General features: G+C 41.3%; 1 protein-coding gene across 2 annotated transcripts in view; it reads right to left on the minus strand.

The window, feature by feature from the left end:
* INTS9 (integrator complex subunit 9) overlaps positions 1-25142 on the minus strand; it is a 71897-nt gene that overhangs the window by 37145 nt on the left and 9610 nt on the right. The window contains exons 4-10 of one of the 2 annotated variants that reach the window (XM_075750347.1): positions 23024-23086; positions 19545-19684; positions 17819-17905; positions 12692-12812; positions 10523-10657; positions 5454-5565; positions 279-459 (exon numbers count right to left, since the gene is read on the minus strand). In XM_075750347.1, the coding sequence (XP_075606462.1) occupies positions 279-459; positions 5454-5565; positions 10523-10657; positions 12692-12812; positions 17819-17905; positions 19545-19684; positions 23024-23086 (839 nt within the window). Of the gene's footprint in view, positions 1-278; positions 460-5453; positions 5566-10522; positions 10658-12691; positions 12813-17818; positions 17906-19544; positions 19685-22686; positions 22812-23023; positions 23087-25142 lie in introns of those variants that run through there. The other variant, XM_075750348.1, reaches the window with a different exon arrangement.

Raw genomic sequence — 25142 nt, forward strand, 5'->3', positions numbered from 1 at the left:
GCTAAAATTCACTCAAGTCAAGTTCATCGTTTAATCATCAGTGCAAGTACCAAAAAGGACAGATTATTTGAGTTTGTATATTCTATAGGAAACGATGCTTCCCTAATTATAGAACATCTACTTACACATGCACGCACACCCTTTTGACTCAAGAAACGTGTTCACAATTCTAATCAAGTATATATTAGAATATGTCAAGTAGAGATAACCTCCATATATCTATTTACCATAGCTGAGTGTGTGAATTGAGGCTGATGAAGCAGCCCTTTAACACCTACCATTCAGCAAAGATCTGGGAGAACTCAAGGGAGCTGTTGGCAACAGGTGAGATGAAATAAAAAGGGACATTGGAGAGTCCAGCAGAGTCAATATACTGATACAGGCACTCTAGCAGATCGTATATTACTCCAGAGGGGTAACAAGGAACCAGCACATTTCCTCCATTCCGGACAGTCATAGCTAAGGGAGAGAGAAAGTAAAAATCAATTAACAGGGAACATATTTAAACTTTTAAATAGAATTCCTTTAATCCAAATATTACATAAGGTAGAGAAAGAAGCTATCGCGTGAATTGGCAGAACACATTATGCATATGAATTGGGAGGAACACTTCTGATCATCAAATATATTTATTTACTGCTTTCTCCAGGCTTAGTCGAATGAATGATTATACTCCCTTAGCTGAGGGGCACATAACAGACTGAGCACACGCAAAGCTCCTGACACGAGAGGGCGGTCTTGCATTGGCACAGGAGGATGAATAAGCAACACAAAACGCCTTACCATCGACATAAACCCTGCTCCATCTATTAGCTGTGAGCAGAGTACACCAGTTCACAGGTCTCAGCTGAAAGCACTGAACATGGTAAACTGTTCTGTATTGAGTTTTCAGTACTCTAGGTGAAAGGCTGAAGATGTGGTTATTTCAAATAGCCCTCGAAGCTAGAAGGGGGTGGGGGAGTGTTTCTCCTTAAAAACTCTAAATATTTCTGTCCTTTCAATATAATAAGAACAATTTAAAATCTCTATGAATTGTAGACAGCATGGGACTAGAGGAAAAATGAGGAAAAGAAAAAAGAAAAATAGGTTTACTCTGTAATCAAGACAGATCAGAGTACAACAGCAAAAGCAAGTACAGAGCAAACATTTTGTTCTTTTGGCAGAATGAATTACAAAAATGCTGTACCTTTTGGGAAAGTGGAAATACTTTGTCCAGCTCACCAAGCAATTGCTGCCTCACTAGGATTTCATCTGTAGTTGTGGGGTGAAACCATCTACTGATGTTAATTGCGGCGCAGCAGCAGTAACATTATGCATCAAGGCACTACACAAAAAGCTGTGAAAGAGCCTGAAAACACATATATTACATCCCGCCATAATCACTTCCTTCACTTCAATTTATTGACAAGCTTTGATGGGGTGTGGATTTAGCACATTAAGGGTCTTTTTGCCCCACCTACATGCTCAAGGAAGATTTTTATGGCTGAATGTTTAAAGGTTTTATGGAGTCTAGGGAAACGCACAGACTCTGTAGTATGATTTTTCACATGCATTTAGGTGCTTAACTCCTTTTAGCAGTCAGTGCCCATTACATTGCTGCTCTCAACAACAACTGGTGGTCAAAGACACCTTCTATATCAGAATTATAATAGAACTGCAGTGTAGTGGATTTTTATTGCCTAAGTTTTCTCCAAGTCACATACAAACTACCATCAAATATTTGTGAATGTGAATAGCAATATTTTACATTTGTCTAGAACCTGAGATGTTACAAAACATCCCAGAAACGCGTTATATTATCCCTCTTACATGGCTAAGTCTAAACTATCCCATCTGTAAACAGGATGTGAAGACAGGAATGAGGAGATTAAGAATGATATTTTCAAACCCATCTGGGGGCTGAAAGTTAAGCCTCTGGCTCCAGGACCAGAATTTGCATTGCTTCATTGTGCACCCAAAAAATCTGCAAAAAGGAAAGCTAAGTACCTGTATCCACAGCAGCAAGAATGCTGCATGGGGCAGAGAGAGGGGACGCAGAGTACAGGGCGCATCAGGGATCAGTGGAAAATGCTAAGGAAAGGGTAGGTCTGCAGTTCTGTCTCTGCTCTAAATGAAGATACTGGCTGAAACACCAAGGTGTGTGTCCGCATGAAATGCGTTCCTTCTTCCACTCAGGCACCAGCTAGCTTCACTCTGTCAAGACGAATGGTTCACTCCTCCCTTTGAAGAGGCAGGAGGAAGAGCTTTCGTCTAATGGTGGGCTGGTTAAAGAATTTGTCCAGGCCATGAAAAATGTGGGGTTTATTCCTAAGCCTTAGAGTTTGAATTCACAGCTCTCCCCTCCCTGCAACCATTGGTTCACCATGGGAACCTCAAGCCTCTGCTGTTGAAAACATGTATGTGGTCAGCACAGCTGGGTATTACTTCTTGAGGGTGCTCTTAAGTGGTTCCATAAAAGGATAAGAATTACCTCTCAGCTTCAGCAAAACAGGGATGAAAACCTTACAGGCATATTGCAGGTCCAATCTGGTGCTCCGCACCACTCCAGCAACTTTCTACAGTTGTCAGTAAGAGGACACGTATATTTGAAAGCTCTTTAAAGCCCAATTTATCTCTGTGACTGATGGATGCTCTCTCTTGATAAAAGTTGTATAATAATCTTGGCATTTCAAATTTAGTCTCCTTCAGTAGTTCCATAACAAGTTGTTCAATTTACAACTCACAATGAGATACTTGCTTTTCGAACAGCTGCCACCACAAGGTCAAGTTGGCACCTAAAAAGCAAACTGTGCTCTTTTCTGCTTTATATAAACACACGCACGCTCACATAGAGGCACGACCGCGCACGCACACAAAATATCACAAACTGTCCCTACAGACAGTCTGCCAATTTTGCTGATGATGCCCAAGGCAATATAAAAATACAATTGCTTTTCTTGAGCTGCAGAGTGCTGGTGCTGCAGTGCTGAGCTCAGAAAAAAGGGGTTTGGGGTAAACTGAGAGGAACCTGGAGACGTGACAAAGCATGGTTTCAGTGCTGCACACACAATGCGGAGAGGAAATCATGCATGTGACTTGGTAAGAATGGGAATCAACATCTACAACTCGACATGCTGGGATGAAAACAGAGATCAGGGTGAAATTTTCACACTTCCATTTCTGTGCTTCACAACACTTACTCACAAACCTGTCGTTACCTCATGATACACATTTTTGGCAAATTTCCAGTGTCTGCTTTAGAGTTTTTACCTAGTGTATTCTGAGCTTCTTCTGAAGTCCCCTGAACATTTTGGAAATGGGAAAAATATATGAAAACTACTGTTTTCAGCTCAGCTTGCCTACTCTATTGCTTTTCCCAGTAACCAATTGCTTTTTGGACTTTTGTATGCATTTGAAAGAAAATTTATTCACTTTTTTTTTTTCCTGATGTAGGAGTAGATGTGTAAACACTGCTGGTGTTATGTAAAAGACAGCCCTGCCACTACATTATTCATAAAACTATTTCATGTCTTCAAGTCGCTGTGTTTTTTGGCAAATACCACTCAAATTCCAGATTCTTACAGTGGCATAATTTTAAGTACATATCTTCCTTCAGTCTTTAATAATTTTCTAATTTCTCTGAGCTTGTCTCATTCAAGAGAGAAGCTGGCTTGAAGACCTTCTGCAAAATCCTTGAAATAGTTCAGAAAGTTTCTGTAAACCAGAACAACTTGTGCAGATAAACACCCACCTGTACCTACATATGTAACACATTTATTTATATGCATTCATCTTTTGGATTTTCCTTTGGCCCAAGCTACATCTCTAAGACTTTGTTTCATTTTTAAAAGCATTATAATTAACAACAGTCTCACTCTTGTTTACTCAGCATACAGCTGTTGCAGTTCAAGACATGAGAGACCACCAAGGTGCTTGCTAGAGCATGTTTGCAGCGGACTTGGCAGCATGGCAACATGTACCACTCCTCGGCCTCTCCAGTACAAAATTTAAAGTACATTTCAGCTCAAGACTTGCTTCCTTGGTGGTTTAAGGTAAGATGATAGGGTGTGATCGTGCTACCATCTGTCAGGGGGACAGTAACCCCCATAAAGGGACAGAGAAAGGAGCACATCTGGATCTAGCACAACAAGGTCACCAAAGCTTATCTGCAACAGCTCATAGGGTAATAAAATTAACAACGCTTAAACCCAATGAAAACAGAGACCGCAGTACACACAAACACATATAAACACATGTATCGCTTAGGAAAGGAAGTCGCAGGTGTTAAGAATTTACACAGCTTCATGGGGAGGTTGAACAAGTTCCAGGAAGAGAACATTGCTGAACATTACCAACTACACAAAAGCCATGACTGATTCAGGAAATCCCTGAAATAAAAATACTTGAAGGTATGAGATTATAAGGGGAAAGTATTACATAGTCTCCTCTGTTCTTCTACTCTTCTCTAGACATCTGCTCATGATCCCTGCTGGAGCGAGGATGTTGGCAGAGAGGATCTTTGGCATAATCCAAGACTATCATTCTTATAAAATGCCAAAACACACTCCATTAACAGGTATTTACACTACAAGGAGTCATCCTGACCCTGTAACTCATCTTTTCATATAAACAAAACCACATAATTTTACCTTGTACATCCCACAACAGGACCTATGACTCCAGTTTGAACTGAAACGTGTCCCAAACAGGGATATCTGATTTTGATTTAGAGATGGTGGTTGATACAGAAATCTACCACATCCCTTCTATTATTTGCCTTCTGCTACCATGGCAGTCTCATACCGGGCCTGTGAGACAGAGGAACTGAGGTGGGGGAAGGGGAGAAAAGGAGTGAACAGCACTGGATGTGACATTCCGAACAGGCTGGAAAATGCTGCCATTCACACTGATATCGCAGCTTTGCAATTATCAGCTTTTCCAGCTGTGAAAGCGTCTGATTAGGTTTTATATTTCTGGGGTCTATAAATATATCTTGATTTTTTTTTTAACAGAGATTGTGCTGTTTGCTTTTGATAATATTTAAAAATCAGGTGTTAAGAAGGGAAGCAGATGTGCTTGTTTTCAAAACTGAAAGTCATAAAAAAGCATGTAAAGATTTTACACTGGCTGATATACAGGAAGGAAATAGTAATATTTCAGCTGGGAACAATATCCAAAATCTAGGCAACACGTAGTCTGTTGGCAGCTAAGCGACATAGCAAACCAAGAGCAGCAGATGATTAAATCTCATTATACCTGTTCCATTCCAAAACATTTTAGGTACAACTTGTGTCTCTCCAAGCACTTACTGTATTAATGACATCAGGAGCACATCATAAAATCTAAACAGCTAGTTTTATGCCAGAAGCTATAGCTGGACAACTTATTCAATTCCAGGAATCTCTGAATTATTTCCCACCCAAAGCAATGAATAAGATGATAAAATAGGCAAAAGACTTCTTTCAGCGACCTACCCAAGTTGCTGCAGAACTCTCCTACCATTCCATCTGGGTTAGCAGTAGGGATTTGTGTAAGACCCGTCAGGATGAGAACATCACTATTTTTAAGAGAAGCTTGGTCCATGGGCTGAAATAGAACACAGTGAAATAAAATGAGTAATGTGAGAGTTACAACTCAGGTTTTTCTGCCTGGCACCAAGAGGACTGCAATATGTACCAGATACAGTGACCAAGAAGGAGAACACCTGGAACGCTTTAAACTTAACATCCCTCCATCTCTGGAAACTGAACTGGAGTTAATAAAAACACAGACAACTGTTTACCTGCATACTACAGCCCAAAACAAACAATGGAACTGTAACTGGATCCATCTCAAAGTAGTCTCCATAGACTAATCATTCCATGGCCTTAGGAGCCGAACACTGGAAAGACAATCATTGCTTAGGATGTGGCAGTGCAGTCAGGAAGGGTTTAACACTTGCATTCCAACTCGCTTCCCTTTGCAAATCAAGGTGTCAGCTTTAATTTCCAGAGCTCACCGTCTACAGGGGTCAGTGCCATTTTCCTCAGCTATTCAGTGGTTTCTTTTTAAAAGAGATGAGATCAGCAAAGGACTTTGGGCTTGAAGCTCTCAGTCTTGTGTATGAATCTGAATGCCACACAAGGCTCTCCCCTGACTCTTAAGTCTGCTCTTCTGCCTGCAGTATTCCAACCATGACTTTCAAATACTAATTTCAGGTTGTTTGCATAGGCCTTTTTAGAAGTCTGATTTTGTGAAATGGTAAATGGCTACTGCTGGTAGAAAAGAGAAGTTGGTTTACATTCCTTAATATTGATAAATTTTGTTTATTTATCTAAGAAATAATCACATACAGATTAATTTTTAATGTAGCTATTAATATTGGGCCAAAGAGACAATTATTTCCTTAAAAGCTAGTAGCTGAAAACAGGTGAAAAATCATAGCTTCAACTGCACAGAAAAACCCCATACACAGAAGTAGTGCTTCCAATGCAACGCCAGAGCTAAAAGAATAGAGAAAATAGAACTTGGCTCACCAGTCTCCCCCAGTGAATCAGATCAGCACTATGCCCTCCTCCAACACCTTTCTTTGAAGACTGTGCTAGAGGCTAAGCTATGTCAAAGTGAAATAGAAGTCTACACTGGGCCATGACCTCTGATCCGCTGGGTCTACAGTGCATGTTGTACTGATGACCTACAGTCATAGGTACAATCCTCGATTATGCGGTTAAAGCGCCGAAGGTAGCTCTCACAAGCATCTATCCATGCCGTGTCTGCTTCCTGGGGGACCGAAGGTTTTACATCTGCACAGTCTGTCCTGTGACTCACAGATGTAGCAGAGGGAACGACAATGAAATGGTCCAAGGAAATAGCATGGCACTTGGCCACTGGCAGGCAGGCTAATGTTAAAGCAAACGTTGCTTCTGCCTCAACTCTACATAAAGGCCCATGGTTTTTTCACTGAGGTCAATCATTTGACATAGTTTATACTGGCATTTTATTACAGTAGAATGAAAATGCATACCCACTGCTCTCCATTAGCAAACACAGAGTAGATATTCAGAAATTATACTTAAATGTGACCTAATACTAGATTTAGATTCTTGATGCTCAAAAGTTAGCAATCAAAAAAATCAAAAGTTAGCAAAATTCAATCTTGAAAAGGAAAAATCCACTTCTCTCTCTGCAGATGCACTACTGCTAAAAGTTAACTTTTAGCCTTGTTCTGGGCTGGGATGCACTTCCTACAGCTACTCTTCAAGCAAAGGTGGGCAACTGCAGCTAGCTGTGTGGTACTTTATCGTTATTTATTCTCAATAGACCTTCTGCAGTCTCACCAACCAGGAAAGATTTCTACCAGAAGAGACTGATGAAGAGATTTCCTCTACTGAACTTAGAAGATCACTGTGCAGTTAATTCCCTTGCTCACAGTCCCTCAGTGCCATTCTTAAGCAGTTAAGAAAGACCTTGCTCTGTTAAACATGCAGGGGAATTTCAGATCAACTTCAACAGAAGTTTACGCTGTGCACCACCTCGTAGGACCAGACCTGTTACGTGAGATTTATTGCAATCTTTGACTCTCCATAGCGTGTCCGTGAAAATGAAATGTCACCAATGCAATAAAAAATAATATCGAATCTGCCTGTGATAATGTACATAATGATTATGCCATATTAGATACGCATAATTTCAGCTGCTATTGCACTGAGAGGGCTTGCATCGATTTTTGTGTGTTAATGTAAAGAATATGTCTTAAAAGGCTTTTAGTGACATGTCTGAACCTGTGCTGTCAACTCCTGCTCTCCACTTCAATGGCAACGGTGTCAATTCTAGCCTCAGTAGAGGGTGAGGCAAAATTTTCAACAGAAACCATCTGCCAGAAGGCAGAAGTAAAGGGAACAATTAATAGTGCCAGACCGAACTCTCAAACAAATCCTTTAAAGCTCTTCAGTTATTTTCAGCAGCTATGAATAGTCTTGCTGAACCCTTCACTTGCACTTCCTACAGACCTGCTGAGGATTTCGCAAGATAGTCCCGCTGCCGCATCCAAGATCAACCCAACTGCCAGCATTCACTGCACCCAGCTCCAGCTAATCTGTACATCCTGGGCCATGTCTAAGATAAACTGCCTGCTTCACTTTCTATGTGCTGTTAACAGAGATGGACTGATTATTACAGATGTACCATAACTCTCTGCCGATTATAAATGTAACCTAGCTGTAATTTACTAATTCAAGAAAACTTTAAGCTGTGATTTACACCAAAGAAGCGATCCCACTCTCTTCCCATGACTGCTAATTGTCACCCATGCTGCCATCTCCACTATGTCAGCACTTAAATCCCAGTGCTGGCAGAAGGGAGGAGGAGGGATGGATTGGGTAGGGGCCCAGTTGCGGTTAGGTGAGACGAACCTTATCCTGTTTGCACCCTGAGAGAAGGAAATACTTTCCAGGCTATTACTGCGTATATTAGACAAGATGTAAGAGGATGAAGCATTTTTCCATTTGTATGCCCAAATAATCTGTGTCTTGTCACCCTAAACAAACAAACAGCTGATGGGAGCCTAGTCAACTGAAGCTCACTTTTAATATGTATGGAGGGAGTTCCAGAAGACTGGAAAAGTGCTAAGGTTTTACTATTATTCAAAAAGCTCTGGATGTGTTTTTACCTAAACGTATGCTGATTAACTGGATATAATTTTTAAAACAAAACGCAGTGACTGTTTTCATACACTGTTAAAAGACAGGAATTTCATTATGACTGCTCACCATGACCTATGGAGAAACAGGTTCGACAAAGAACTTTTCACTCCCTGATGAAAAAATGCAGATTTGTTGAACACAATTTTGACTCTTTGCCACTCAAGATATTGTTATCTTTACATAATGTCTGTCAAACATCAAACAGATGAAGAGCTGGTTGGAAGCTCACAAAAACCACTAGTCATTACCGAATTGCCATATTGTAGGAGCTTGTACTGGCATTCACAGGGATTAACACTAGGACAAAAACTATCCATTGTCTTCAACAACCATCTGGAAGCAAATATAAGACGATGATAAGACGATGATATCTGATATGCAAATGACATCTGGGAACATTTGTGATGTGGTAAATAACAAGAAAAGGGAAAACAATGTAATTTCAACTATCTGATAAACTATTCCTTCAAACTGTTAGTATAAAATAACGCAAAGTGCAATGGGCTGTAGGCTAAAAAATGAGGCTCTCGGAGTGCATGTGGCACAAGCAACACTGTCAGCAGCATGAATAGTCCAGATTTCATCTTTTGTTAGCAAACTGAGTAAGTCCCTACGGTTTCAGGTGGGCTTCCAGTACATTTTCCTGCACTTGTTCAAGCTGCAACTGCCCTGTCTAACTGCTACCACTTCTCCTGCAGGTTGCAGTAAGTGAATGCAGATCTGCTGCCCGTGGGCTGTGCTCTTACCAGGCAGTTCGTTCACACACCACTCCCTGCCACAGGGAGGGAGTTTCCTTAAAAACAGGGATTTTACCAGAACTACCCAGAGAAATGTTCACCTCTGGAAAATGATGAAGCATGGCCAATCTAACCTGACACATGAATCAGCATTTGATGTCAATGAAGAGAAAACACTCTCCGTTACCAAATCACTTCCTATAGTGCAAAGTTTCTCCTCAGTGAAATATTCCATTCATATATTGTCCAATACTGCTGCTGCCCCTTCACTTAGAAGGTGACGAAAAACACAATCCGGGCCAGTCTGAGGCTGATGACAAAAAGGGATCTGATCATTGCAGGCGTCTGAGTACAGCCATAATATTAAGGCTGGTTTATCTATCGGAGTTGTTCAGTGCCTGAGATCAAGCTTTTAAATGAAGGGTGCTCAGAAGCAAAGCTCTTTAGAAGATACTCACCTTGGGGGAAATCACTTACCGATCATAAACCTAACACATTTTTGAAATTATTTTTAAATACCTCCTGCTAATATTGCTTTTAACTATTTTGACAACTTCTGAAGCACACAATACTGCAAACTTCAAGCCATTCTTCCCACTAAGAATTTATGGATCTAGAGAGAATTAATTTACTGGAAATTACATCTACAGCACTATAAAGACTTTGCCCTTAGCAGAGCGGGGTGGAAAAGTTGGCAGCCAGTTAGCTATCATTTCTCCCAAGGAAGGATGTTTCAGAAGTGATATAGAAGCAGTCTGTGAACTGTCTGTAAAGACTCTGCAGTGAAATATGGATACTAAAAAAAGGCACTAATGCTCTATTGTTTAACTCTGTTGAAAATTTCCTATTTAAGGTGAAGGAGAATTTCACAGCTGGTGAGTAAGCTAACATCAAATCATTGATAACAAAGAATTTCAGTTCTCTTTCCCTAGTAACTATTGATACCTGTCCACACATCAGGGTAGGATGTCTTCTCAATGCCTGTTAAGTCTAGCCAATTGCTAACAGAGGTGCCTTAGTACAGCTTCTATACTACACCTGATTCCAGCTGCAATAAGCCCCGCTATTTTTTTTGAGCAAAGACACTTCCCCCTATAGAAGACTAACAAAAGTCAGTGGCTGTACCTGAGGGTGCGTTGTAAGCAGAGAAGATCCTGAAACGTAGGAAACCTTTTCATAGTGCGACTGGATAATCCAATTGGAACTTCCAAGAGCATAGCCTGAGCTGAGAGGGGTGACCTGCACAGCACCAAACAGCTCCTGAAACACACAGTAAGAGACATTAACTGGAGCAAGCCCCCAAGAGAACTCAGAACAAGTCATTTTAGAATCACTTTATTATCGGTGATAGCAATTTTAAAAGTAGTTCTGCTATTCCAAGCCTTTATGTAGCTAGTTTCCCGAGCTTTATGTCTGCTGTTTTTATTTACCTGTCTCTAATAGGACCCATGCTCTGAGAAAAGCTTTTCCTGAGGTAGGGCCTTCATAAAGTCTCTCTTCCATGTGTACCCTATGGCATCTGAGGTCACACTGAACCATAACTCTAAATGGAGGAATCAACCGTGATCTTGATCCTCTGCCTGCCTTTGCTGTACTGAAGAAGCTTTACATCTTTGAAGACTCTACAGTCCCTTAGCCAAATTTTATTGGCCAGCAGGAGGGAAAAAAAGGACAAGTAGTTCTGTACTAATATAAAACTCTGTCTGGGTTACACATTTTGCTGTGGAAAACATAAACAAATTCAAACTCACTCACTTTCTAACTTTATTTCTTTTTAAATGTTATCTACTGGTGATTTAGAAACAACTCCCGGCAAACTCAATCCAAATTTCAGTTTCAGCTCTGAGCATAAGCAGCATGACAGTTGTCTCCTTTCCAGGTGTAATTAGAAAGTGTATTGCTTTATCTGTACACAGTGATGTGTTATACTTGTTTTGAGAAAGGAAAGTAAGCCTCCATGTATACCTCACTAATGTGATCTACTTTCTGGTTACTGAATAATAGAACAAGTACCTCATTCATGCAACAGTAATGATTTTTCCAGTATCTCAATACATATTTGGATTCCCTGCAAAAAAAAAACCAGGGACTCCTTCCCTCAGAGTGTGTAAACCAAGGCTTTAGATTCTGCTGATATGCAGACATGTAAAGTGGACAACAAACCATTCTTGATGCTGTCATGTTTTGGGTTAACTGGCTAATAAGGGTTTGATTATTTTAAAAGTTTGCTTTGGGAAGAGATAAAACATGCTCTAAAAATGTCTCATTTTTCTCAGTAACTATGAAGGAATGATTGGCTCAGATGCACATCTGTGTGAGATGCATCCACACAGTAAGGATAGTCAAAATTGAACAGTAATCACCTATGGATACCGAGGAATCCAAATGCCCTCAACCTGTCCAGTTCCTAGACAAAGCTGCAGCTGTTACTTATGTCAGCAGCCACGTTAGTGGTGACTCGGGGTCTTTTTTCACCAGCTGTAACACAAATCCACCAAATTTCATACACAGCAGCACTGGTTACTCTTTCAAACTATCTATCTTAATCATTAACAGTAGCCTCCAAACTTCAGTGGTCCATTGCTTAAGAAAAGGAAGCAAATAAAAAGCTTTGGGCACACAACTTACTTTAATCCACCTTTTTATTTCTTACAGCCCTGAGCAACAATAGCAAGTATCATGGCCAACATGCTGCCTACAAGCCATAAGGGAACAGTATATCTGCAGACTACTGAATTGTTGGTTCAGTTCATTCTAGAAACTACCCTGGATTATAGTCAATGGCATTATAGACAACATATGTTAGCTGGGCAACCTGGGAAAGGAGTTTTTGAAGTTCAGGTCGAACCATTAGGTTTTGTTTACAATCCCTAATTTGCAGTATAAAATAAAGTGGAGGCTAAAGCACTCAAAAGATTCCCAGAAGTGAGATACGGTAACTCAGAAGGGGATGTGGCTTACAGACAGAGAGGATACATTCATTTGGTACATCCTCCCAGCTCTCAGTGGGCCAACCATCAGCTCCAAATTCACAGGTTCGCTGCCTTAAAATTGGCCTCCCCAAGGAAGAGGAGAAACAAATGGATACTCCCTGATTTCACCAAACAAGAACCCTTCCTGGGACGCAGACTGAGGCATATTCGATATAATCTTGTCTTGCTTTCCTAGGCTAGGGTAACTAGACCTTACACAAGATCTAGAGGGAAAATAAAAAAGGAAGGGCATTTCCAGAGAAAAGCTGGGAAACAACAAGTTGTTACTGTTGACCTGAGGGACAGCTTTGCAGGTACTCACAATTTTCTGAGAATACCCCACCAGCTGGATCTTACTGAGTGCAGCATTCACTTCTGGCATGGTGTAGCACTTCCTCCACATAGACACCTCCACTGCGTCCTTCAGCGGGGCAGGCAGCAATCTGCAAAGATCAACGGGGTGCAGGCATTTCAGAACTTCCTGAAGGACCACCAGCTTTTATTCCCATTTACATCCTCCAGATCTTAAATTTTCTCTTTTTTCCTTTTTATTTCAAATATGGCTGGTGCTTCAAAGTGAGAAATGAGACTTTCTGCCTGTTGAGGAGCCGAACTACACTGCCCATTTTGCCACACCCCAAAGACCAGTCTCCTTCAGCTCTCTCTGTTGTTGTTCCTATTCAGCCCTTTCATCAAAGAAGTAGCTGTGATGAAGGTGTTATAGCAACTCTTGTGGTATTTTCACCACTGACGAAAGCTGTTGGCTGATCTGACATGGCAACATGAAATGCACCACTAGAACTGGTAAAGATGACTGGGATCTTAGATCAGTGTCTATTTTGCATATCCTAAGAATTCAGAAACAAAAGGAAGCCACAATCTTGTGATTAAAATACAGGTATCAGACCATGAACAAAGGCTGGCTCTGCTCTCATTTTTGTCACCAGTGTCTTGCAAGAGCCCGTGCCCCTGCCTCTCGGCTTCTTTGCCTTCAACTCAAGATACCCCACTCGCCTTCCGAGTGTACTGGCAAGGAAGGATACATTAGCTGACACTGCAGAGCTCTTTGAAATCCCCTCCACGGAAGTATTTAAGATGTTTTACACCAAAGTAAAATCCATCCATTCAGCTCTTCGCAGACATTGCAAGTTAGCTGGACAGCGTTGTCAAGGGAAGAAGTGAACTGTAATGTCACAGGCTGTAAGAGAGATGGCTAACTTCTGGGAAATAAATCTTCCTTAGCAACATGAACTGAGGCAGGAAGCAGCACAGCTGCCAAATGCATAAGAAGAATAGGATTTTTTTGTATATTAAACCAATGCTAAATCAAAGGCTAATTCAAACCAATTTCCAAAGATTTATGGAAATTGGTCAAGTTTCTTTGATCAATTTGTTTAAAGGAATTTAATTTATTGTTCTATCTACTAGGTCAGTGAACTCCTCCATAATTTAAGATACTGAAGAAAGGATTAAGGCCAGCTTTTGCCAAGACCGCTGTACAGGTCTAGTGCGATAACTGTAATTCCAGCACATGCTGGCTGAAAGCATACTGTGCTTAAGGAAACAAACAAAGCGTTCAAGGTCTGTTTTGGGAAGTCAGAAGCAACAAAAGGCCAAACAACGTGGATAGTTGTCCACCATTGCACTGAAGCAAATTGCCTGTAAAAGCCTTTAACCTACCATAAGAAGCATTTAGTGTTGGATGCTTTCAGGAGCTGCTCTTCTGGGAAGAGGAGAATATATCTCCAGGTAATGGAGAAAAGTGGGGAATTGTCCTTGGTGATTGAACTAAGGTTTCTATTAGCCTTGACTCTGTGGCTACGCTGTAAATATACTCTGATCCCTAACAGAGACCAGTGGCACCAGTCTCCAGTGGTTTCCTTCTTTGTTGAGCGGCACACAGAGACAATGAGGACTGCTGGTTCCTCAGATGTGCCCCTGCTGGCATTCTACCTGTCCCCCACGCTTTTAAAATCTGTACAGAAAGTTACTAGGGGATATTTTAAAGTCTGGAGTGAATCTACCAACACTGTGGCGGCATCCTCTTATGGACCACCTCATAACAACCAGATGTATGTGAGCAGCCACAAACAGGAAGGTATCGAGAAGCAGCATGGTCCAGTGGTTAGTATACAATACTTATGCTTAAGAAACTCAGAGGTTTGTATTCTTAACTGGGCATCTGTAGAGAGACAGTTTCTTCTCTTCAATGGAAGGATAACATTTAGTATATGACATAACATGTTCTTGTCTAAAGGGAGAGGAGGATACCAGTACCAAACTAGATTGAAATGCTGTACTCTCTTGTCCGCTAGTCTGTCTCAGGAAACAGCCTTTTCAGACACTTTATAGAAAGACGGAAGAAACCATCAAACAGGTAATCGACAAAGTGTCTTTCATAAGGCAAACTTCCTCTTTAGCCTCCTGAATCTCAATCAGCATGAAAGATATCCTGGTTGAGCATCTATAGAGCTTCCATGAGATTGCTCATTTAAAATAAAAAACAACGGTAATAAAACTTGCTAAGCAATTAGTTCAGACTGGATCTGATAATGGCAAAATGTAAGCCACTATAATGAACTTATTATATTTTATACAGTATTTGCATTTAAAATGCTTCAATGCTTTATCTAATGAAGATGATAATACTTTGTGTTTTATACTAACTATTCAGAGTAGAACTAGCTGAACTGTAAAGCAGTAATGGTGATTGATCAGCCTGAAAAATTAAAGTTAGACTCAGAAGTAATAAGTATTCTGTTCTCGCAACAGCCAAGTATTAAAAAAAAAAAAAAATCACCAAGGATCACATTTTCTTAAATAACGGATGTCAGTCCAACCCTGCATGTGCTATTAGCCAGGTGTTAATTTGTGGATCGGTAGATATTTGCTCACATGGTATAATAATCAGTTCCATTCACGCTTGCGTGACACTTGTCACCAGGAATCTCAAAACACTTTGCAAACATTAATTAAGTCCCTGTATACCCTCTATGGTGGATAGGAGCTCTGTTTTACAGAAGCATAGGGAGCTGAAGGGGGAAACTCAGAGCACAGGTGGGGCACAGTTGGAAAGAGAATTCAGATTTGTCGCCCTGTTCCAGCTCACAGACAACACTGGCTTGTACCAGCCTCAAGGCAGAGTTTATGATACGTAGACTTACGTTACTAAACAGCTGCAGGGCTAGCAGTTACATTTTGCTATCCCCACTAGCATAGCATTTCTTTGCTCTGCCTCTATCTCCTATTTGGGCAAAGTGTGCATTTTACTTCTGGAAGTTCAGGGACCTGCCATCCGATCAAGGTTCCCAACAACACGCCCTGTTGTGGCGGTGCTCTGTCTCTGCAGAGGTCCTGTAAGTGGGACAGAAGGGTTGGTCCTGCCTACCCCCAGAGGTGGGGTCTTATACCTTCCTCCTGCCTCCACTGGTACCCCATTGCAACAGGTACTTGAGAGTACCCAGGAGGAACCATCAATGTTAGAGTACTTCTCAAGCAACACAAGACAGAAAAATGTATTTTAAACACTGCTCCAACAAAAAGACTCTAGCCTTCCATAGCAGTTGAATCAGAACAAAGATCACCTCTCTGTGTTCACCTCTGGAATAGTCAACAGCACACAAAGTGCTAGGTAGCACTTTTTCTAAAATACGACCACCAGGAAAGTGACATTAAGTGAGCTCCAAGATATATGATCCTCCTTTAAACCATGCATACAAAACACATGCGGCACTGTGACGAGAATAATGTCTCCAGTCCTCTATCTTCGTATCACTGTGAGCTTCAAAAGTGATTCAGGTCAGGCCATCGGACTCCAAAATTAAAAAAGACCCCACTATTCTGATCAGAGTATACATCAACCTGCACAAAATCCTGATCAACTTTATTGTCTTTAGTTTTGTTTTACATCTATGTTTTACTTGCCACCCTCAGAAGAGTGAGAGCTATAATGCTGAGATAAGATTGCTCCTAAGCTCAGCAGGGGAGTATATTATATAGCTAAACATATGTTAATTGGGATTTTTAATTTCTTTGCTTTGTGATATTGGACAATATCAAGACTACTTAATTTTTAGTAAACTTTTACATCAAGACACGTATCCTGGTTCCAGCTGAGATGATAGAGTTGATTTTCTTTCTAGTAGCTAGTACAGTGCTGTGGTTTGGATTTAGGGTAAGAATAATGTTGATAACACACTGATGTTTTAGTTGCTGCTGGGTGGTTGTAGTGCTGACACATACGTCAAGGACTTTTCAGCTTCCACACCCTGCCAGGTGCACAAGCAGCTGGGAGAGCAGAGCCAGGACAGCTGACCCAGACTGGCTGAAGGGATATTCTATACCATTGAACGTCATGCACCGTGTATAGCTGGGGAAGCTAGCTGGGAGGTGGGATCGTTACGTATTATTATTATCATCATCATCATCACCTTCCTTTGTTATCCTATTAAACTGTCTTTATCTCAACCCATGAGGTTTTTTTTCCCCATTCTCCTCCCCATCCCACTGAGGAGAGGAGGGGTGAGGGAGCAGCTGCATGGGGCTTAGTTACCAGCTGGGGTTAAACCATGACACCACTTTAAGAATTAGGATTAGAAAATGGGAGATCAATTAAAAATGCACAAAGCAGCTTTTAAAAATAACTCACTAATCAACCGGCCCTATCTTTAAAATGTGCTAAAATGAAACTGTCTCCTCCATAGAACATGTTGTGAAAGTTGTTTTTATTTCCCAGGAAAGCATTATCTATAATTAGTAAACTGTATGGATAATTTTTAGATTACATAGCTTTCAAAATTTTAGATGTGTAGAAGACCTCAATTTTGAGCACCTTGTTTTTATGTATAGGTGGAATAATGGACACAGAGTTTCCAACTAACCCTTTTTATTCAGATTTCAATTTGCTTCTAAGCTTTGAAAAGCCAAAAACCCCCACCTCTGCTGTTCAAGTGTAAACGAGGTTGCGGTCCTGGGAAGAAAGGTAGCACTGCCCTGTGGCTGGCCACCAGTGACATCCAACAGTTGCGTCTTGACTTTGCATTTCAGCAAAAATGAATGTAAATATAATTTTAAATTAAAATTATTCCAATATAATAGAATTAAGTTTCAATAGCTTGCTAATTTCAATTAATTAATACAAAAATCTGCAGGTTTTATCTACCATCATGGAGCTAAACTACGTGAGGGGAGATCAGGGGAGACTTTCGTGTTACCAAGTCTTCCTCCAAGAATCAAACTTGTGTGGTTATTTGGAAGACCAACAACGTGCAAACGATTAAAGAAAGAACCGACTCAAGGAGTCATAGCTGTAAACCTCTTAGGCTTTTTTTTTCTGCTTAATGGTAGTAGCAAACCTCAACTGGTGGCAGCTGACCCATCATTACAGGGAATTCTAAACTTTGGTTAGTGTTTTAGGACTGTCACCTTTTCCCGGTGGCTTGTTCCTTACCTCTGTACCTCCTTGTTCTTCCACATGGAGGCAGACTGAGCCTTTGGCACACGTTCAATGGAATTCACCAGTTCTTCCATGAGAAGTCTGAAAAGACATCGTAACTAAATTAGTTTTGCAGCCTTTCGCACAGGAGAGAAATTTGTCCCAAAAGCTTCCAAAATATTACACAAATTGTAACACTGTCAGGCAGTTTTAGAGAGGTTCTTCCCGCAGAGGCATCACAGCAATTACCCGTCACCAATACTACCCCCCTTTCCCCACTGAGTGCGTGAAGCTCAAGTTAGTCCAATTCTGTCTGCATGGTTGCGACAGCAAAGGACCTGGCCCACTGGGTTATGGGTTATGGGTTATTTGAAAAGTGGCAGGACAAGAGGAACTCCCAAATCTCTCTCCTGCTGTGCAAGATGAATTCTATATTACTGACTGCTTGTCATACAGAATAAGACAACATATATGAAGAAAAACCATTAGCTGATGCCTGTTTATCACTTAGAGAAACCAAGCACATTGTCAGAATGAACTCTCCTCATCTACAAATGCACAATGCAGCATTTGAGACAGAAAAATATGTCAGGCATTAAAAACTGGCACTACAGATGTCACTGTCCAAAACTAAACAGCATTTGTAATTGTATGCATGCTTCCCCTTGAAGGTGGGAAGTGACAGATTTAACCGCAGAACAATAGCATCTGGAATTACTTGGGGTGGGGAGAACCATGCCAGTATAGTCTCCAACAAGACTATGCTTGTTACCTTCAGCTATGGGCCAGCAATACCCGAGAGTTCTACTACTAGTTCATATTCATACAATTCCTTTCTCTTACACGGGCCTTCAGTTTCTGTTTGTTTTTACACAAAGGGAGAATTACTCTGGCTGGAAAGTTTGTATAGGACCTTTAATAGACAAAGATTCCTGCCCTAAAGTGCTTACAGAGTCGTTCAGATACCATGGCCTAATCTGCTTTCTAATTACTGAACATAGCAGCTGTTCTGCGTGAGAGATGCACACAGCACAAGTCCAGTTAACTTCATTGAGGGCTAAGCCTGCAGCCTTTGATATTACTTATCCAATCAACAGACAACTTTTAAGAAAAGACTGCCAAATTTGATGACCAAGTAGTAACTTGGGACTGTATTGTCAGGTCTTACATGTTCTACTTCAGTCTCATATTTCTGCTGTTTTTCTTAGTGCTTCTTTTTGGAGTTCAGAGCTTATGTATCTCAACTGTCATTTGAGATGAAGCCAGCTTAAATTCCCTTCCATGGTGTGGAAGAAAGCGTGATTATAAGAATTTTGAATGCTGGAAAACTACACGGCAATAATCTTAAAAGTCACTTATTGTTGAAAAGACTGGTGGTTCCTCTTTTGTTTCAGGGGAGCAGAGAGGAGCAGGAGAGATCTTTGATTCATGGTTTTTGACTGAAGTTGGCTATAGGGTAATTGCTGCTCAAGGTGTCTCAGTCCACTCAAGATCTACTATCCCACAGCTACTGCCTGGACTCAACACAAAGCACCTGCTGTAAGTGTTGAAGACAGATGGATCCAGAGGTTGGGAAACATTGAGTTAACACATTTGCAGCACTAAGGACTTGGCTGGCATTCAGCTACTGCCTAAGAGCCTCTTCGGAACATTAGACTCCACTCCTCTACCCGTATTGTCCTTTACACCTTTTCCTTAGCAGTGATGCAAGAGGAGTAGAGAATATTAAGGGGCTTTTTACCTGCCGATTTGAACAGTGGGCTCAGTGGCATACACTGTTCCAGTGAATCCTGTGTACTCTGTGATATAGGGCAATGCCATCATGCAGTGATAGTTTGAGATCAAGATTACATCTACCGTGGAGAGGTCAAGCAGCTCAGTCTGAAAACAGAGGAAAGAGATAAGCAACATGTAACCCTTTCATGCAGTTTAAGAAATGGCAGAAAAACAACTTTTTAAAAAAAAACTTTATACTGCAGCAATGTAACAGGTTTATAAAAAAAAAATAATGGGGGATGGGTGGTGTGGGGCATGTCTCAGCTCAAAGATTAATGTTTCCTTTAAATTAACAAGATTTATTTAAAAAGCCCCCTAAAATTATTCCCTTCACAGCTCTGAAAAGGAAACCATGTCCTGGGTTTGTCTGTCTTTCACGTAAGGAAATGGCTGCCGTTAAGAGGCACGATGATTACACTTTTATCAAAGAACTGATGTGCACGTTTCTTTAGGGACAAACAGTCTGCTCAGACACCAAAACTTCTGCAGTAGCTATTTAGCAGGGCACCTCATATTTTTTATGTGGCACATGGTACTGTACCCCAGGACAGTGGGAGATGAATGTAGATTGTATTTATTCATATGCTTAAAATAATACTCGTATTTTCCCATACTAAATGCTTGGCATCTGTATCATTCACATTTTCTGCAGCAGGAGATTAAGCTCATTCATAGGATACAACCAACAGACGGGTAGGTCCAATTTGTTTTGATGTGACAGTTAAGACAGCAGTTCAGAGAGTAGAAGAAGATTTCACACATTGTTTAAGAAATTTTAATTAGAAATATTTACTGGTAATGCTATAACACAAATGGTGTCAAGTCAGAAATTTACAAGATATATGACCTCTAACTCAGTTATTATAGAGCAGCTAATGGAATTCAACACTCATCAAGCACATATTATCTGATTACAAGGCTTGGTCCAGCAATTTGAATAAAAAAGGCAAGAAAGTAGGTCACTTGGCTTTTCAGAGGGCTGACACAGTGCTCTTAACTCACAGCTAAGCGTTCATGGTTTCAATCCATGATCACAGCTGATGTGAGAGGCACGATCTCTGAGCTGGGTACAGTAGGTGAAACACCATCCTCAGATTCATGATAGGGCACCCTTTTACCTTACTAAGCTTGCCGGGGAGAAATACACTCCCTACACGGTATCAGAGTCTGCTGACGCCTGCTCCTACCAAACTGGCCCTTCACGGCTTGGTTTTCAGCCGTGTCAGGACCGTACAGAATGAAATGGGGCGTCACTCAGCCCTGAGCTGAATCCCAGCCCAGCCAGCCATCAGCAGGATACAGACTACCACTTTCCAAGCTTAAGCGTCCCACGTCTCGGCATCCTAGAAGCATTTACTAATAAGATGAAAAGGGTGTCAAAACCGAACCAAAGTAAAATCTTCCCTGGGACTTGCGGCAATCTCACTAAAAGTGCCTATGAACTGCAGAGGTTTAAAAATGTTTCCTGAATGTGGAACGAGAGAGACCAGAAGGTTGCCAAACAGAGGGCTGCACCCTGCACTCTGACATGTGGAAGTGTACTCTGCTGCTGACACAGCCTCTTATCACCTTGTGGCTTCTGGATTACATTCAAAGCTTGGCTTTCTTTGGCAATGGTGTTCCTGGAAGTGATACCATGATTCTCAAACTAACTGCTTTTGCAGACAAGTGTCTTCAAAAGTGATGTGGAAGGAGAAAAGACGACGACAAAGCCTGTTTCACGCAAACTGCTTCTTATAGTGTGCTGCCAAACACCAGCAATATTTCTGCTGACGCGTTTGGCTGGCCATGACATCTGAACCATCCTCCAGACAGGGGAGCCTGCGAAGCTAGAGATGCGAGCTGTGTATCGCTAGAGGATCTGTTCCTAGCACTCGCACAGGAGACTTGGCATCTGTTGGGAACTTTGGGAACCAAAACATTTAAGAGGCCATTTGTAAAGTCCCTACAATGGTGACACGTGCAGCTGGTTGCTGTCTTCTAGTTGTAACACGGACTGATGGAAAACAGAGTTAGATTCAGTCATGACACTGGTATAATGAAGCAGCAACTCCCCATCACTCATATTAAGAGCAACACATGTGTGTATTGTCCAACCCAACAAAACCAGAAAGCCTAACTGAAGCACTCTAAACCCTAGCAGATCACCATTCCTGTGCATGGTCTCAATTCAAAGGGAATCCAGAAAGTAAACTCCATCCTTCCCAAGATCTGGGACATAATGGCACTTTCTAGGCATACAAATGCTTCCTATATCCCCCCCTTCCACAGGACAGTAACCAGAAAGCACACAAGAACCTAGAATTATTAGGGGTTTTTTTGTGTGATTGGATTATATCCATCCCTGTTAGGGAAAACAAGCAATTGCACTCAGATCTGTTGATATCACTTGCCAAAACTAGTACCAGAGCTACCAACTTGCTTCGAAGAATCAAGATGACAAGAGTCAGAAGCTGCAAGAGGTGAGTTTCATGGAATCAACGCTATTGCCAGAACCCCAGCAAGCTGACAACAACCTTCCAGGAGTATTTTGTACTTCCTGTCAACAAGGTCAGGCAGAAGGGAAAAAAAAAAATTGCTGCCCAAAAGCAATCCTCTCCATCTTTGAAAGACAAAGAAAACATCCCAACATGAAATGAAAGAACTGATGTTATCACAGTCCGAACACAGCTGAGGAAAGAGGATACTACTCCCAGACTATTCCCCACCATTCTACTCAGCTTTTTATTTCTTCAGTTCTCCTGCATACACCGTTAATCTGATCAGTCAGGTAAGCCCAGTTAATTCAAATATTTTCAATGGTCTTGCTTTCTTTTTTTCTAAAACCCAGGTATTGCAAAAAACAGCTTGAGAATCAGCTACTCGCAGTTATGCCAGTGGATGTGAAGGTACAGTTCTTCTCTCAAAGAGGCAGTAATGAATAGCCAAGGCAGCAGCAAAACTTAACCTGAATTTGCTGCCGGCAGAACAGCACATCTGACTGTAGCCCAGCAGAATCAAACAGTGGCTTGACCACACGCTCAGCTTCCCAGGGCACACGACTAGGCAGGTCATGCATCAGTGGTTAGGGACAAGCAGCTTTCCTTGCCTTTGTTCACTGCCCTTACCAAGATCAGCACATGTATCCTGTCATAATCGAGTCCAGCTCAGTCATACTGTCTTTGGAAGGCCCATAAAAAGGGACAGTTAAGTCTTATTCTTCTGTGAGATACTGATCTGGTCAAGGAGACCTTCCAGATCTCCCCAAACCATTGTTGAAAAGGGCTGTTTCCATCCTTTTGCCAGTCATAGATACTAGAGGCACCTTAATAACACAGAGGTTTTAGTAGTATTATTTACTGCGTAGTAATAAATTAGCATGAATTGGATAATGATAATTTAGCAAGGTTCTCCCACATGACTGAATGGAGTCAGATTTTTCAGTAAAGCTTTGAATCAACTCACCTCTGGTAAACAGAACTCAGGCACAGAGTCTACAAACACATGGCCAGAGCATTCCTTTAGTTCCTGTGAGAAAAGCACATCAACAGAGAAGACACAAAAATACACGGCAATGTTACTCCAACACAGCAGCTTTTGCACTTTTAAAACCTTTTCTTGATCACAGGTAATTTCCAGCCCGTTACTACATTATGTTTATCCCCCTTCTAGATACAATTTGCTGTAAGCAGATCTGGTGAAATTGCTCTCATGTGAGATGAGGCTGCTTGGCACTTCAAGGGATCTGATCCTTGTTTGGAGGAACAGAGACAGCACTCTGGCAGGGAAGGAAAGAGACCCTGGTAATCACCCGCTGTTTTTTCTGGGGCCGTGAAGGAGTGGCTGTCCTATGGAGCTGTGTTTTCCCTGCTCTTTCCAACTGCAGTTGTGTTGGCTGGGAAATCTGTAACAATACAAGTTGACTTCAGCTATAAGTATCCGAAGTATGAACTGAAAAGCGGGTCATGAAGACCACTCTGCTTGGAACTGCTGCTCTCCTGACTGGAAGGTGTGCACAGCACCATTATAGTGCCCTGGCTATCTTACAAGTCTGGAATTTAGTTTTGGTTCCCAATAACATCAAACCGTTTCTGTCTTATTAGGAGCACAATACAATTTTTAGCCTCTATCTCAGAGCATTTGACGAAACATCTTTTGGGGATCTAAGCCCCACGTGGCACTTTTTTTGTTAGATTTATCTCTACTGGATCTCTAGTCCTCTATTTTCTTCCTATTTTTTTCAAGGCTGACACCAGAAATCTTTGTCACATGAAAAGTCACATTCTTCAGGATTATGTATGGAACAAAAATATTCCCGACTCTAGTCCTAATGCACCTCACAGGCTACCTACCACCCACTCTGCCTTCTCTCGTGGATGCTTCTCTTGCTTGTCCCAAAGTGAGTGGTCTCAGCCAGCTTCAGACTGACAGAATTAAAGACTGAATCCAATTCTTAATAATTACTGTGCACCTGCCAACTAATAACGAATGAGCAATTACATCTAGTGGCAGAAGTCTCCTAACCTCATCTCAAGGGAGTTCAAAATGATTAAAACTAAATCGCAGCAAATTTCAATGCCTCTCCAGGACTTAAGTTTTATAACTGTCATCCAGAGAGTGCTATAACAGGAATGTCCACCCGACATGATAAAACATCCCCCTTTGACTCCTTCCCTTGCCTTTTTCCAGCACGGGTCAAAGAATTTACCATTCCAAGCAGTTACAATGGTCAAGGTGAAGGTAGGAGATGCTGCCTTTGAATTTTTAACACATGATTTCCATTGATGCTATGTGAGTTTGAAGATTTCTCCTGAGCACACACTGCAGCAGCAGTACCACAGAAATGTAAATACATCACATATAAAAATATCCTGACAGCCTGTCTGTTCTTTGGACAGAACGGAGCCCAAAGCTCTCCAAAGTCTGAGACCAAGGTTGGGGTTCAGGAGAAACAAATTCCAGGGAATTCCAACTGGGTAACTCCATTCCTGTCACTGAGCCTCTGTAGCTCTGCGATTGCCAGTTGGCAAGTGCTCTGAATAGAGCTGTTACTATTTTACTAACAGAAATGCTGCCTGTACAGTTTCTTTTGTCTCCAATGAGAAGAAAAATCAGGTCTTTAATCTGTGATCTTCAGCTCCCTTGTCTGTAAAAATCAGATCAATCCATTTTGTCCACCTCAAAGTCCCCTACAAAAGCAACTATTATTACTGTTTTCCTTTAATGTTCACGTAGTCAGAGAACAGTCTATTAAAACAGTATTTTCTCTACTGATACCTATCACTGCACACATTTGAAATGTACCTGTCTATTTTACTAACATCTGACATATTTTTGTGTTCATTGTTCCCCTACGACAGATCAAGCTGGACGCTGCAGCGCCTAGTTTTGGTTGAAGCCCCAGATAAATTCTGCCTACAAAACTAATGGAATGAAAAGAGGGGAAAAAAGAAAAATTCTGTGTCTCTCATGTAGTTGAGTAAGGCCTGCGTCTTAGAATTAGGAGGCTGGAGATAATATCCTCCCTGCTACGTCCAGCAGCAGAACACGTGTTGATTTCAGAGGCCAAAGACATGCTTTTCCT

Source organism: Balearica regulorum, chromosome 3 (assembly GCF_011004875.1).
Source record: "Balearica regulorum gibbericeps isolate bBalReg1 chromosome 3, bBalReg1.pri, whole genome shotgun sequence".
NCBI lineage: Eukaryota > Metazoa > Chordata > Aves > Gruiformes > Gruidae > Balearica > Balearica regulorum.